The 16,457-nt window shown below is 44.2% G+C and overlaps 1 protein-coding gene across 1 annotated transcript in view; it reads right to left on the bottom strand.

Annotated features, from left to right (window-relative positions):
- Positions 1-5,332, bottom strand: part of KCTD1 (potassium channel tetramerization domain containing 1) — a 178,703-nt gene extending 173,371 nt beyond the window's left edge. Inside the window, exon 1 of the mRNA XM_044243241.1 lies at positions 5,074-5,332. Coding sequence (XP_044099176.1) covers positions 5,074-5,082 — 9 coding nt within the window. The 5' untranslated portion in view covers positions 5,083-5,332. The remainder of the gene's footprint in view (positions 1-5,073) is intronic.
- Between the last annotated feature and the right edge of the window lie 11,125 nt (positions 5,333-16,457).

Raw genomic sequence — 16,457 nt, 5'->3', positions numbered from 1 at the left:
TTGCTTTCTTGTAAGTTCTGATGTTGAAAGAGAAACGGAATATCTAATTTTAAGATTACTTTAAACTTAACTATTCATCAGCCAATGGTATTTTGGTGGTGAATTCCATACTGGGTAAAACGTTACTTCCTGGTTGTTGTACATGCTTGGGAAGTGTGATGTGAGGCCAGGAGCTTTAGAGAAATAGAAACGAATGGAAAGAATGGACAAGGTATTAGAAATACCACAGAGCGTGTCCCATTTCACTATGAAAGTGTTGTATTGGGTCAACACTAGCCAAGGATCAGGACGAAAAGTTAGGGACGTGGGAGGGGGACACGTGCCCTGAAATCTAAGGGGGAGAAAGCAGAGCAGAGTCAACTCAAAATCAGACCCAACATGCGTCACTGTGTTAAGGTACTTCAAGGTTGTCAGTGAACGATTTGTGATCCTTGTGCCACCTCTTTGTATGTAAATGGGCTTTTAAAAAGCAATGGTCAAAGGAGTTTTCTAATCATTTAATACATGCTTATGACATTTTTAACCTAATTCTTTGCACTATAAGGCACAGACTTGATTTTCTTGCAGAAGGTGAAACATAAGCCTATTCCAATGATGAATTCCAACTTAGCTGGTGTCGGATCAAGGGGGACATCACCTTGATCACCCTGGATAACGAGGTTCAGAGCAGGGAGATCAGTGCCCGCCGCAACAGAGGCTTCGTACGCGGCTGTCCCAACCGGCGGAGTCAGGAGTGATGCAGGTTTCCCTCATGAAATCAGTTACACGGGATGTGAATGAGGCTCCCTTTGCACCACCGCTCCTCATCCTGGCTACCGCAAGTGACGTGAAAGGTACACAACCTACCCAGTCTTCAGAATCCCAGCGTCTTTCTAGTTACCACGTCAGAAACCGAGGCATCCGCTTGCTGTCTCACTCCTTGTGCACCGCTAAACCAATCCTTTTACTACATTCTGTCAAGTTTTATCTTCCACAAACACCTTGAATCCTTCCATCCATCTGTTTCCCCTGTCACTACCTGAACCTTGGCTCTGTCTTCTCTTGATGATGGTTAGAGCCTCCTAAAGACTATGCCTCGCCCACTCCTGGTGCCACAATTCACTGCCCACAGTGACATCAGAATTATCCTTTTAAGACACAGACCTGATTATGTCCCTTTTCCTTCAAAGCTCTAATTGTTGTTCACCTGTTTGATTAACATCTGTCTCTCTATGTGAATCACAAGCTCGGGGAGACGGGGACTCTGAATGCCTTTTTCTCGCCGTCGTGTCTCTGGCATCCAGCACAGGGTTCTGTATACAGCAGGCACAAAACAATAGCTGTTGAAATCAATGAATGAACTGAATGAATACTGCCTTGTTATTCTTAAAGGATAATCTCTCGGTGTTGCTTTCTGCACAGTTATCTCAAATCAAACTCATCAACACGCTTAACATGATTTACATCTAGTACATTCTTATGAATGAAAAGCCAGAGTGACTAAGAAAATTGAATTGTTTCTCACTTCTGCATGAGTAAGCTATTAAAATAAGCAAACGTGCTTGCGTCTGAAATTTTCATTTTCATTCCCAAGATGGTTCATCCTAAAGATGGAGAGACTAAGAGCCCTCCTCGCTTGGGAGACTGTAAATGGCAATCCCAAAGAAGGTTCAGAAATACAGTTTAAGATCCAACTAAATAAAAGGCCTGATGAGTTGATGGTTCACAAATAAATATTCTCTGATGTCTCAAATGTGATGTAAATGGAAAAGATCTTAGCAGAAAACATCACATTTCAGAATGAGGAAACAATCATTCTGATTTTAAAATGTGGAGACAAGAAAGCATTTGTGCAAGTAACTTATTGCTAAACCCAGAGCTACATGGAAGTTTAATTTTCAGAAAGTTCTTGGATACAATACATCTTTCGCTAATTACTTTTACATTTAAGAACAAATTGCTTTGGATAAATAATTGTATGCCGAAAGGTCCACAATGCTATTCAACAAATGGAATAATACATTTTCATCATCATCTAGTAGAAGTCCTAATGCATTTACTTTCCTAGTACTTGGGTAGTATAATTCGTACCATAATTACTGAATATTCTCTGAAATAAATACCTCACATCAGAGTAATGTGGGTGGTCAGTAAATCACTATTACTTAAATAAGGATGAACAGAGCTATCACCAAGCACCCCTACTACGCAAGCCCTGGCAAAGAATTACAAACAAGAACATCTTACAGCTAGAAGAGAGACCTCTAGTGTGTGTTGGAGAACTTTATATTGTGCTTCAGGCATAATTAATACAGCAAAATCACTGCAGTCATTTTGAACACTGTGGTGGCAGAGTTTTTGCCAACTCGCATTCACGCTCAATTCATTTCAACATTTCTTCCCAGCAAATGTATGCTATGTTTGCCTAGTGACTTTCTTTTTTTATCAACATAGTGCCTAAACCAATGACGTTTTCTCCGTGATGCAAAGTTTTAAAATTCAGCGGTCACCTTTGCAGCCTCATCAGTAAACATGAAACCTACTGTCATCAGAACAGTCGCTAACAACTCTTTGCCGTGGAGCAGCAGCAGGACTCCTGAGCCAAATTGTGGCCGCCAGTGTGCGGTCCTCCTGCACGCCAGCCCCTCATGGTAAGCCAAATGCCACACAAAAATAAACACAAGGGATACACCGACACATTGCCCATTATCCAGGAGACAAACTGATCCACTACTATTTCACATTCACCAAGTATGTTAGCTATTAGTTGCCACAGATTTCCCACATATGCAGGTAAAATTCCTTGATGCAAAATCAGATTTAATGAATCAGGCTATGGCATCAGCCTCAGCCTTTTAAAAATCCCTTATTTTCTCCTTTTCCACATTAAAAACACATTTGAGATAAACACAGAAGATGTTTCTCTAAAAAACACACATACACACAAAACAGGAGGTCTCTTAAGGAGTCTACTGCTGAGAAGGTAAAAGCATTTTGCTCATTTTTAATTTGCTAAAACAATCCAAGCATGCTTGGTACCCAGAGGGTATTCTCAAATAAACTTGTATCTCTAGCTGCCAGCTTAGTTGATTGAAAACAGAAGGCAAACGTTTCTTAAAGAATGAGTATGTTAAACTGTTATGTCTCTCCCAGTTCCAGCAAGGACACACACACACACACACACACACACACACACACGTGTCAAGGATTTGCTTGAAAGCAGCCGCCAGTTCTCTACGATCTAAAAGGTAATGCAGCATTTACACCAAATTACTGCTGCCTACCGCGGTGCCCCTCTTAGCGAGGAAGCCCGTGCCAGGCGGACACTGGACAGTTCCTGTGTGCTGTTCGCCACGCACAAAGCCGACGGCCCCATTTGCAACTTGGCTAACTTAGTTGGCGCCCGCCCAGCTAGCCCCCGAAGCGCGGTCACGGTGAAAACGTTCTGATCCCAGAAAATCATTTCCACGACAGTGCAAGTGTTCGAAAGCACAAAGGCAGACACTGCCGACCCGCTCTAGCTAGGAAGTTTCGGTACTCGGGCGGCTGGGTGGAGCACGCGTCCAGGTAAGGGATTCCGGCATCGCACGTCTGGTGGCCTCTTCCCGGATGTTTTGGGGGCTCGACCTCACTTTTAACGCCAATTCACCAGAACGCACCCCCGCTCCCCCCCCCCCCCGCGTTCTTTCTTCCTGGAGGCTCGGACTCTTATTTTCCAGCCAGGTCCCTCTGGGGGGCGGGAGAGGAAGCACACTTCACATTTCCATAAAGAGGGGCGGCGGGGGTGGGGGGTGCGGGGCGGAAAGAGGTCAGAAAGGAGCCAAACTGCATCCCTCCCGCCCACCTCTGTGCCCCAAGCGCTGGTTCGGGCGGCGGAGACCGGAGGCGGCCAGGAAACTCTGTCCCTTTAAGGGAACCTTGGCCGCCAGAAGGGGAGGGAAGGATGCGGGCTCCGGACTCGGACTGGGCGCTGCAGGCACCGCGGAGCAGAGGCGAGCGCAGCAAAACCACAGCCATTACCTGCAGCGCTCACATCCTTCCCCCACCCGAGCGCCCCCTCCCCCGTCCCCGCCTCCCAAGGAGACTTCTAATCCGGAGCATGTGCCGTGCCCTTTATCGGGGAGGAGGTGGGGAGGAAGAGGAATGAGAGCTTTTTAAAAATAAATGAAACGTTTGCACCCGGGGGTGGGGGCTGGGGGGGCTGGAAAAAGGAGGGGGTGGTGGGAGGGGGCTTTAAAGGCGCCCGGGTGGGCGGAGGCGACGGATCCGGATCAGCCCGGCCGGAGACGGACGGCGGACTGCGCTGGGGCACCGGCCGCGGCTCACAAAGGGGAGCGGCGCGCTCGGGCCCGGGCAAAAGGGGAAGGACAAACCGCCTCGGGGCCCGATCGGCTCCGCAGCCACAATGGCGTCTTTCACGGGGCATCCGGGGGCGCCGCCGAGGCTACGGGCGAGGAGGGGGCGGCGGGCCCCCACCCCCGGCAGGAGGCAGGACCCGAGCCCCGGGCGCCGCCGCCCCCGCGCACCCCGCAGGGCGCTGCGCTCGGCCGGCAGCGGTGGCGGCGGCGGGTCGGGCCCGCGGCGCCGGGAGGCTCTCGGCGGGGCTGCTGTGCGGGCGCGGAGCTCTGCGCCGGGAAGAAAGGAACGCGCGCGGCTCGGCAAGGAGGGAGGGGTGAGGGGAGGGCGGGGGAGAGCCGCGGCGAAGCGGCCGCCGGGGAGGCTGGCGCGCGAGCGGCGGGCGGGCGGCGCTGGCACGGGCTCCGAGAGCCGCGGCGTCTCCGCTCCCAGATCCGGAACCGGGCCCGGGCGCGCGGGCTCCCGCCGCCCCGGCCCCGGCCCCGCCGGCCGCGCCCGCTCCGCCCCGCTCGCGCCCGCTCCTGCTCGAGGAAGAAAGCCGAGAGCCCGCAGCAGCGGCCCCGCCGCCGGCCCGAGCGGATCCAGAGCGGATCGCGAGGCGCCGCGGCGGGCTGTGTGTGTGCGAGTGTGCCGCGCTCTCGCCCCATGCCTGGCACATGCGTAAAAGCGAGTTGCGCCCAAAGTCCCAGCCATACCCTCCTTAGCAAATAATAACAAACCCAAACCGTCAGATCTTACCTGAAACATTGAAGCACAAAGTCTCTCTCCAAGTCCCCTTTTCCTTTTCCTCTCCCCCCTTTTCCGATTTCTCTCCCAGCGATCTGCTCGGCTCGCCACACCAGAGAGAAATGCAATAGCTTGGCTAAGGTAGACAGAACAAAATACAGAGAAGAGTTGCTCCAGGGCTTTGAAACCCCTCAAGGCAAGGATCAGGATACAATTAGCTCATGCCTCTACCTCCAGTCTAAATCAATCTCCAAAATAAAACTTAAATCAAATTAACTGATCACAGGGCAGACAATTGATCTCCTTCAAAAATAAAGCTCTACGTATACGTATAGATAAATATACATATAAGAAATTTTTTTCCAGTTTTTTTTTGGGTGGAAAAACAATCTTATTCCAGCCTCCAACTTGCTTTTTACCCTCCTCTTGCACAGAAAAGCTGATTTTAATCGTTGTGATTAGTTTTGATGTAACGTTTCCGCGGGCGATTTCTGCAAATGGATGGAGTGTTTCTTTGCCAAAAGAGGGAAAAGCAGCAGATGATGATAATTATAAGGATTGTTGGTTGTTTCTTTTTATTTGTGTTTGGGGCTGTCTCTTCACTTTCTCAAGTTGACCTGACATTGCTGTTACGCTAAGGTCGCACAACTTGTTGATGTCTGATCAAAGGATAGGTGATAATTTGGCAACAGAGCCGCACATTTTTGGTTCCTTTGGCGACATAACGTCCCAAATGACGTGGATAAAAATAAGCACATGCAGTCTGCTTTGCCCCAATCAGGTCTGAATCAGCGCCTGGGGGTGATACACAAACTCATTTCAAATGTTCAACCATGCAGAATTGCAAAAAGATTGAAGGAGTTACACCACATTTTTTTTTTAATAGCAAAATTAAAAGAAAACAAAACCTACATTAGGTGTAGCCAAAGACCTATCATTTAGGTTTTATTTGGTCAACATTCTGAACATATCTTGCCTGCTCCCTTTTCTTTGCTTCCCTCCACCTGGTACCTTTTTTCGGGGGGGGGGGCTGTGGTGGGGGGGAGGTTGTATAATTCCATTATTTGATGGAAGTGCTCAACAGAGCTAAAGAGACTCTAACATAAACACATTTCCCCCGATTGCGACTCTGGTTCTGACCTCCCCCACTCCTCATCACTTCTCCTTCCTCTCTAGGTCTTTGTTCAAAGAGGTGGTGCCAGAGCCAGTCCTAATCTTAATTCTTTGTAGTTAGAGTGGGTTATTTGGTCGTAACTCTAGGGTCACCTCTCATTAGTGTTCTGTCCTTGCAGGATACTTTTTGAAATGGTATATTTTTTTGAGCCCTTCACAGTTCATTAATTCAAAGACTTTGCTGACATTTTCTTATGAAAAAGACCAGGCTGTAAGGCCAAGGCTACTAAAAAAAGGAAGGGAGGAAAGAAAAAAAAAAAAAACCTAAATAGAACCAGACGTGTCCTGTGCATACCTGTGATTGGCAGCATTTCCCAGGAAGTCTTTTTTAAACTCTCATCTTTCTTGTAAGGTAAGCGACTGCTGCAAGACCAGCAGAGAAGGGAAGGGCCAAGCTCTTTAAAAAGATCATCCATCAGATCTGTGTAATAATGACATGAGAGATTATTAACGTCATCATGAGAATCAGGGGTCTTGGTAGGTTTTGTTTGTTTGTTTTGTTTTTTGTTTTTTACATAACAAGTTCTGCTTTGAGAATATCAGTGACATGCAAGAACAAAAAGTGAATGGCTCACAAAACAACAGGAAACAAAATCGCATCTTTCTTTGCACGTTCTCCTTCTCTCCTGCCCTCCACACAAGGTAGATACAGCCTCTGACCTGCAGTGGAGTTTTTTTTCAGTATTAGCAAGACCCTAGGTTCAATTGAATAAGAACTTTCTTCTTGCCCCCAAATGGCACATGAAACATTAATACAGAAGCATGTGAAAAGAAAAGAGACTGATAGGACTTAATACATTGAAGGTGTGGCCTGAAGTGACTTTTATTAAAGTCTGGAGAGGCTCCTATCATTGTCTTGGGATGCTAGAGCTGGACAGATCATTTGTGGACATCTAGTTCTTGAAATCATTTTACATATGAGGAAGTGGAAGAAGCTTGCCCAAGGTCACACGAGTCAGTGACAGTCAGTGACAAGGCCAAGATGAGGTCCAGAAAGGCAGGACTAGAACCAAGGTGAGTGGTGCCCCTTTGAAGCTTTTTAGGCTGCTTAATTTAATGGCTTAAAACCATACTTTCAGCATCCCCTTTCTGCAGTTTGTCCTAACAACCTGTTAACACCTTTCAAATATCTCTGATGGCAGCAAATCCTTGGCCTTTGAGGTTTAACTTTTGTAACATCACTCTCCCTCCGCCTCCCCCAAATTAGTACCGGGTCTGGGAATGAGTGAATAATGAAGATGGCTTATACTATTTAGATTCCAAAAAAAGAAAATATGACAAAACACAGCGAGGCTAATTTTCTAATTAGTACTTAAATGAACTAAAGACTAGTAGCAAAATATTTTAAGCAGTGGAATTAACTGGGATTTCGGTTTCCAAGATAACTGCTCTGAAGAGGATAATATTCACTAGAGCAAACTGAGTTCTGAAATGTTCATTTGCAAGGTGTTTAAATACCTCGAAATGGCATCACTTAGAGGAAGGACGTTCTTTTGAAGCTGTAAGTGACTGACGTTTTAAAGTGATCCATCCATTCGACTGATTGCTTAATTTGCCGTAATCCCAGTGACAAATGGGCCACAGAGTAAGTTATCGTGGAGAGGATCTTCATTTTCTTGTAGTTTGAAGGGGACTCAAAGTTGAGACTATGAGGATTCAGAGGGAAAATTCATTTTGTCTCAGGGAAAACAAAGAGAAGAAACAAAGAAACCAAGGATGGGGGACAACTGACTTTAAATTCTAAGATAGATTTCTTTCTTTCTTTTTTTTTAATGAAATGGCATGTGAAAAGCAGGGTCCATCTCTTGCCTGGTATAAGACACGAATTTACCAACTTTGCTTCAGTCTGCCTCGCCATCACGAAATTACCCAAAAGTATTTTTTATCCGATTATTATCCGTGCAAGTGAACGTGTGCATTTTGTGAGCTCTACAGTGTTTTTTTTGCCAATCATGAAGAAGTTGGGGGCAAAAGTATATTAAAAATCCTTCGAACCTCCTTTTTCAATAAATAGTTGAAGTGAGAGCAGCCTAAAAACCGTTAGCAACACGGAAGACAATGGCAATAAAATCGTCAGCAAGAAAACAATCAGGAAGAATACACAGACCTCTGTTTCCATCTTCCTGGGCCTCCCTATCAAAATGAGTTCCGCAGTTCTTAAGGCATAAAAACGATGACTGGATATTTTGAATTGAAACCAGGAGCTTGGTGGAAAAAAGTTGAGTGCCTGACCTTGGAGCAAGAGAAAACGGGATGTTTTTTAAGGGGCACAGCAGTCCCTTTTCCCGTTAATGTGGGGACAGCTCATTTGGTCGCATGGTGGTCACTGAACCCTCAAATCACGAGTTGGCACAGAACGTCGTGGCTTGGTCCAGGGGTAGCCCTGCAGTACATTCTTGGTGCCGATTTCACAAGATGTGGACATTAGTGGCTGAGATGAAATGTGAAATTGCAAAACCTTCCAGTGAAGCCGGACACCCAGATCCAAGTTAAAAATCCCACTGCACTTTCCATTAGGAAGAAGAGAGAAGTGTCGGCGCCTGCGCTCAGCCTGGACATGCGTGGACATCCCTCGCCACCGCAAGGCAGCCACGGCTTCTCCCTCCGTGCCACCAGACAATAGTTCCACCAGACCGTCAGCGCCATCCACCTGGCCCTACCATGAGAGGCGCTGCTGTACAGGAAGGCAAATTAGGTTATTTTATCTTTGAGTCAGTATTTTGGAGGAAATCACCTGTTTTTTATCAATCAACCTGAAACTCCCTATAATACTGTGGAATGTGCACATTTTCCTGGAGTTAAATAGAGGCATTAATAAGCTCCAACAGAATGGGTTTGTGATTCCTGGAGATTTGGCCCCAACCACCACCTGTTTATAATTAGTCTCTGGAAAACATGATAGTTTTCTATATCACTGTCAATGTTAAGAGTCTGTAATATCTCACATTGGGAAGAGGTGGATCTTCTAATGGCGGCAGATTCTGCTGGCAAGCGTCAATTTCTGCTCTCCCATAATTCTGAACAGAAACAGATACCACGTCCTTATACTAAAGCCCTTAGACCCTTTTTGTCTTTTTTTTTTTTTAAGGTTTTATTTATTCATTTGACACAGAGAGAGAGAGAGATCACAAGTACACAGAGAGGCAGGCAGAGAGAGAGGGGGATGCAGGCTCCCTGCTGAGCAGAGAGCCGGATGGGGGCTTGATCCTAGGACCCTGAGATCATGACCTGAGTCGAAGGCAGAGGCTTAGCCCACTGAGCCACCCAGGCGTCCCCCTCTTTTGGTCTTTTAACAAAGTTTCTTCTCTGGCTGTGCAGCGTGAATACTGGCCATAACCTCACATTGTGAAGCAACACAGATGAATTCAGAAATAAAACTTGACGGTGGCCAGATACCTCGATTACCATTTTAGACAGAGGAAAACAAAAGAAAGATATTTATGCAATAGGAGATACCGAATTTAATGATATTTCCATGGATGATCTTTTTTGATGAGAATAGCTTAGCCTCATTTTATTACTTCATCTCGAAATCACATGGACACCTCACCTTTTCATGTCAAGTAATGGGGAAAATGAGATTTTCTTTAAGGTAAATTCTAGCCGTGAACAATCCTAGGTCTGTCGATGCTGCTTACTAGGGAAATCTCTGTTCCTTTGAGCATCCTTGATTCTGACAGGACTGCCTCACACATATAAAACAATTAATTAAGCATTGTGTATAATTGTTGGTATAAGAAATGGGGCTGGACCACAATTCTGCCACAAATCTCTTTCTTTATAATTATTTATGTTTTCTCTTTCAGGAATTACAAAACAAGTACAAGCAAGTGCTTTAAAAGCAAAAGTTTTTTTAAAAAAAGGAAATATGGTTTTGAATATTAGAAGAAATAAATTTCAGGGCTCATTCAAATCTCTAAGAATTAGTCCAATCAATCGGTCGTATATTGTTGTACCCAATTTCTACATTCTCTAACTTAAGTGTATTCTTTCTTTCCAAGCGTTTGACTTCATCCTTTTCAGCTTGTTCCCTGTCATCTGTGAGGCTATCCATTTTAAAGTGATGCCGTGGTTATTTTAAGGAGGCATTTTTAATAAGGCAAACATTTCATTAGCTATTTTGTTCTCTTTCTTGTTTCAGTGCCTCATCGTGAACTAGCTGGCGTTGAAAGGTACTTCTATTTGCAGGGAAACGCGTCTCATGCACAGCCCATTCGGTAGAGAACCACTTAGCTTTGCTTCACTGTTCTTCTGTCTGAACCAAAGCTGTTCATGAGAAACCCCATAATACAATCAAGGCCCCTCCGGGGCACCATATACATTTATGTAAGTTATCTCTTCGTACATCCTTTGGGTGTCAGAACCTCTCAGCTTTGCTAACCATAAAAAGTCTGCCTTAAGCATATTACTAACTTAAAAACTCTAATGATATGGATGTCATATTTCAATTTTTAAAAAACCTTTCCCTGCTCCACCCTGGAAAAAAAAACCCTATAAAACTTATTCAATGGGATCTTCCTATGGTTAAAAACATAAAATTTATTTAAAAGAAAAAGAATCATGAATACATTCTAGTTTAAAAAAAGCAAACTCAAGAATAAAGAAAAAGAATCTGGCCCAAAAATAATAAACAGGAGACAAACATATTTATCTCCAAGTTTTAGTAAGAGCCAGTATTAACAAATTGCTATAGGAATCAAGAATCTGTGTACTTTCTTTAAAGTTATCAAAAGAGAAAGCACTTTCTAGAGTCTTAATGAGTATAAGCCCGATCAGTTAAAATGGGCACTGGGAGGTGGGGAGCAAATCGACAAGACTATTCCACATGGGTGTTTAAATGATTTCCACATTATTCTTAATAATAACGTTAATGATAGTAGTGATAAGAAACAATTATGAATGATGGTAGGGAACTTCCATTGTGTAAAGACCATCTGGCTATGAGAGTCAGACATGAAATTCTAAAATTAAATCCTCAATCTGTCCCTTTAAGGTTGCTTTGTAGATAATGGATATCTTAATTTTTTAAAAAGAAAAAAAAAACCCGGTATCTATTGTACCGAACATATAGCAGCTCCTGCTGAGAACACAAAGCCTGTATGTCTATTTCTTTTCTAATTGCTCATGTCCCTAAACAAAACAAAGACTCTGTAAAAGAGCTTATAAGATAATGATAGTAACTCATCAGTCCTTTATTGTTCTCTTCTGAAAAATTTTGATAGGTAAAACATTATTATGATCCCGCTATTCATCATTTCCCCAAAGGGGGGGGGACAAGAATTTCCCTACATTTTCTTCCCTATGGTAAAGCCTACTGAAAGGAATGTTTTTGGGTGGAAGGGGCTAAGTTTTTGGACTGCAACAAATGTATCATTTAAAACTTATCTTTGTGTCATAATGCAAAATATAAAAGAGAAATCATGTAACCCAGAACCTGGAAAATGATGTTATTATTTGATACACTGTTTTTGTTTTATTGATTATACCTAGAGTTTAGCTATGACTCATGTTTGGATTCTCTGGCCATATCAAAATGTAGTGGGGACAAAAGGACAAACATGACCCGATCCAACTTACATGGGTACCTGGAAAGAGTCAAATTCATAAAGACAGACAGGAGATCAGTAGTTAGTGGGCCTGGGGGAGAGGAGGAAATGGGGAGCTATCTTTTAATGACTACAATGACTACATAGTTTTGATTGGGGAGAATGGAAAGATCCGGAGGTGGACGGTGGTGATAGTCATATACCAACGTGAATGAGCTTAACGCTGCTGAACTGTATACTTAAACATGATTAAAATAGCAAATTGCATCTTGCCTATAGTTTAGTGCATTATGACAACAGAACAGGAAAAACTATACACAGATTATAACTAGTCATTTAGTTCTTGATTTTGTCAGGTCTATACTCACCTTTGGCTTCTTAGATCCCAAACAAATACAAACTGAAATAGTGAATGAACTTTCCGAAAAATCGGTTCTATGCCACAGATAGAGTAAGTAAAGCAAGAGGAATAAAATCAACCGTTTTCCTTATTCATAGATGTCAAGCTCCCAGATTGAATGATGAACTCCCCCAGGCAGGTGAGTGCTTCCTCCTCTCCTTCCTCCTTCCCCCTTCTCTATCCTTTTTCTATGAAGACTTTGACTCGTGGAGTTGCTCTGATGTCATGCCCCTTGGAAGGTCCCCTGAGATTCTCTGATGATCTCTTTCTAGATAGAACCGCGTTTCTGGGAGCTGTTGACATACCCTGATGCACTGGTGCCTTAGCCAAGCCCATAACCCAGATACATCAAGTATGTATCTGGGTTATGATACATGTTACAAAGACCATGATACATCTGGGTTATGATACATGATACAAAGATCAAACATCAGTTAGATCTTTCCGTCCTGTGAGTGAGCAGGAAAGGGAGGACTTTGCGTGAAGGAAGAGTAACTATTGATGGTGTGGTTGAACCTTTGTGTTGCCCGTGCCCACCCTCATTTTTGGAAGCAAGAGGAGACAGGTAGGCAGGCAAGAAGCAGAAAATATCTTTTGCACGTTCCCGTGCTGTTGACTACCCATGCCGCCCTGTGCTGGGTCATAGTCCCTACAACGTGGCTCAGCTCCCAGGGCCTAATGCTGGACTGCCTGGGGGCTGAATGGACAAAATAGCATTTGATATGTTCTCCATTTGTTGGGTATGAGTCATCTGTGTCCATTTAGTTTCATCTCACATCATCACATCTTCTCTTTCTCAGTCCTTCCCTCATCCTCTGTGGGTGACAAATAAAGGGAAAGGTGTTTCCCAACCAAGGCGAGTTCTAAGGGAACTTCATGGCCTAATTAGTTGGCTCTTAATTTCAGAGAAACTTGACTGTGTATGTTTCCTAATTAAACCAGCAAAACCTAATGCGGGTGCTGACACTGCCTTCCCCAGGCAAGTTGTGTAGACAAAACTGCTGTCATCCCAAGGAAATTTCTCTTTGTAATTACTTTGTCCAACTTAAGCTTCAGTGAAACTTGCACCTTTCACAAGATGAAAGCCTTGCACCCCCTGCCTGGTTATATGCACCGCATGTCACATCACAGAAAGTCCTTGCAGAAGTCTGTTTTCATATTTTACTTTATTTATTTATTTTTTTAAGATTTTATTTATTTATTTGACAGAGAGAGATCACAAGTAGGCAGAGAGGCAGGCAGAGAGAGAGGAGGAAGCAGGCTCCCCGCTGAGCAGGGAGCCCGATGCGGGACTCGAGCCCAGGACCCTGGGATCATGACCCGAGCCGAAAGCAGAGGCTCTAACCCACTGAGCCACCCAGGCGCCCCTGTTTTCATATTTTAAAGTTGTTAAGATGCTTCCAGTTTTCTTCTCTTGGCCTGTAGTGTGTCTCTGTGTGCAGGATCATATGGATTATAGGTATAGATACACACATTTCCTTTTGAAGAAAGCAAAGGAAATTGTACCTGCCCATGAAAGCAAATTCCATTCTTTTTTGTGAAACTAAAAGTTCCAAAACTGAATTGGACCCTGATCTGGGAAGTCAGGTACCTCACTTCTGGCAGAGGCCATTGTGTAATACATTAGGGCCAGGAAGAGGACACGCCCTCCCCCCAAGGCAGTTGTACCATTTTCTGTAGGGAAGAACTCTGTCTCCCAAACCCCATGGGAGGTCTAATAGCCTAAAGCATCAGAATTGATTACCTCTGGCTTGCTTAATACCAAATGTCCTTGGTAGTCAGCAGAAGTTCTGGCTGGTACAGAATTCCAAACTCCACATCCATAGCCATGGTAGTATTTATCTGGACAATAACAGAAGTTCCAAAAGAACAAGACTCCAAGTCACCAGCTCCTAATATTGAAGACAAGACGGTTGGCCACTCTGCCCACAGCCTCCAGGTTATGCAGAGAGCTTGTTTCTCCCCTTCCCGCTCAGGAAAGATGCCTGCTTCCGTACAGAGACAGAGATCCTCCTCTTTGTAAACTTCCTGACGACACAGACTTCTCTTGTTAATGGAAGGGGTCCGACCCTCAGCAGGAGATGCTCAGAAAGTAAGTAAATCCCTTCAGCAGTTTCTCCCTGCCTTTGGACTAAAGACCAGAATTTCTTGAGGCCCTGCCTGATCTGGCCCATCACCCCTTTGCACCCACATCAAGTGTCCCGCTTCCCAGTCTGGGTTGCCCCAATACCCTGGGGCTCCACTCCTAGCTTTCAGCTCGCTGCTCCAGGATCTTTGCATGGGACGCACTTTTTTTTTTTTTAAAGATTTTATTTATTTATTTGACAGAGAGAGATCACAAGCAGGCAGAGAGGCAGGCAGAGAGAGAGAGGAGGAAGCAGGCTCCCTGCCGAGCAGAGAGCCCGATGCGGGACTCGATCCCAGGATCCTGAGATCATGACCTGAGCCGAAGGCAGCGGCTTAACCCACTGAGCCACCCAGGCGCCCTGGGAGGCACTTTTTATACAAAGAATCTTCTTTCCCTCCTCTAACCTCTGAACGAACTCCTGCTCATCCTTCATCTCGAATATCACTTCCTCAGGGAAGCCTTCCTTTCTCTCAGGACCTGCTCAGTGCTCTTTGTCATAAGCACTCATAGTTTACTGGAATTTTCTTTGGACTACTAGTTGATTTGTGCATTTCTTTGTTATTTGATTACCTTCTGCTTCCACAAGGTAGGAACTTTGTCTGTCTTTTCTGGGTCTCCAGGGCCTCACATAATGCTTGGCACACAGTTGGTGCCCGATAAATACTAGTTACTGAATGAATAAATGAAAGAGTGAATACGTTAGAAAAACAGCTAAATGGGGGAGAAAAAGACTGAGATTGTTAATGGGTAGGTAAGGGGAGGAATAAGCACACTTGGGATTTGGTGATTTTATGAGTTTTGCATTAGTGGTTTTTGTTGTAGGTTTTCAAGGCCCTGGAGAACTTATCCTACAATCTATGATCCTGCCCAAAAGAACTGAGAGCAGGGACTCCATCAGGAATTTGTACTCCAAGGCTCATGGCAGCCTTCTTCACAAGAGCCAGAAAGTGGAAACACTCAAATGCCCATTGATGGATGAACAGATACACAAAATGTGGCGTATACATAAAATGGAACATGACCCTGCCTTAAAAAGGAAGGGCAGTTGGACACAAGCTACACCATGGGTGAACCTTGAAGATGAGTCAAATGAACAAAAGGGCAAATATTATATGATTCCACTTCTAGGAAGTACCCAGAGTTGTCAAATTTTATAGTGACAGAGAATTAAATGATGGCTGCCAGGGACAGGGGGAGGAATAAATGGGGAATTATAACATTTAACGGATACAGAGTTTCAGTTTGGGAAGATGGAAACACTCTGGACATTTCTATCCAGATGGATGGTGGTAATGGTTACATAAGGACCTGAATATATTTAATGCCACTGAACACTTAGAAATGGTTACAGTGGTAAGTTTTATGTTGTGTATATTTTACCACTATTAAAACTAAAATTTAAACAATTAAAATTAAAACAAGGGAGTGCAAAATACACACACACACACACACACACACACACACACACACTCATACCCCTAAGAGTCCTTCAAGTTCAGAGTCCCTTTGCTTAGAAGGAAGGGCCATTGTATCTAGATGATTCTGTTTGGAAACTCACCTGTTTATTATCTTTCATTTTATAGTTTCTGTTTTCAAATATCCAGTTCTTCCTCTTTGCCCTGACATTGAGTGGTGGCGTATCCTTTTCTTGGGGAGATGCCTTCTCATCTGACGCCAAGCGAACATGGAACATTGTCCCTCACAACAAAATATCAGCTCTTGACTTTGATTCCAGGTAGACATTGTATTTAGCCTGTTTTCATTTGGAAACATCTCTAGGAGAAACCAATACAGCCCTTATTTTTATACTTCCTCCAAATTTTACGTTTAATTGGCTCTCAGATCCCAGCTACCATTTATCTATAGACATACATTGAAATACAAGACATGATTATCACATACAAGGCCAAATGTCGACTTCCCTTAAGATGATGCACAAAGGAATATGGCCAGGATGCGAATCTCTAAGTACTCTCAAAGGCAGAAGGACCATCTTCAATGCCGGTAAAAATGATCTGTAGGTTTCCAGAACCCCAGCCCTGGAAAGGCTCACCTGGCAAGTTTGGTGAAAATCTGCATCTGAAACTGTCACCTGAGGGCATTTTAAAAAAGATTTTATTTATTCATTTGACACAGAGAGAGAAAGAGT

Source organism: Neovison vison, chromosome 3 (genome assembly GCF_020171115.1).
Source record: "Neovison vison isolate M4711 chromosome 3, ASM_NN_V1, whole genome shotgun sequence".
NCBI lineage: Eukaryota > Metazoa > Chordata > Mammalia > Carnivora > Mustelidae > Neogale > Neogale vison.
This window is presented reverse-complemented; position numbering and strand designations above follow the sequence as displayed.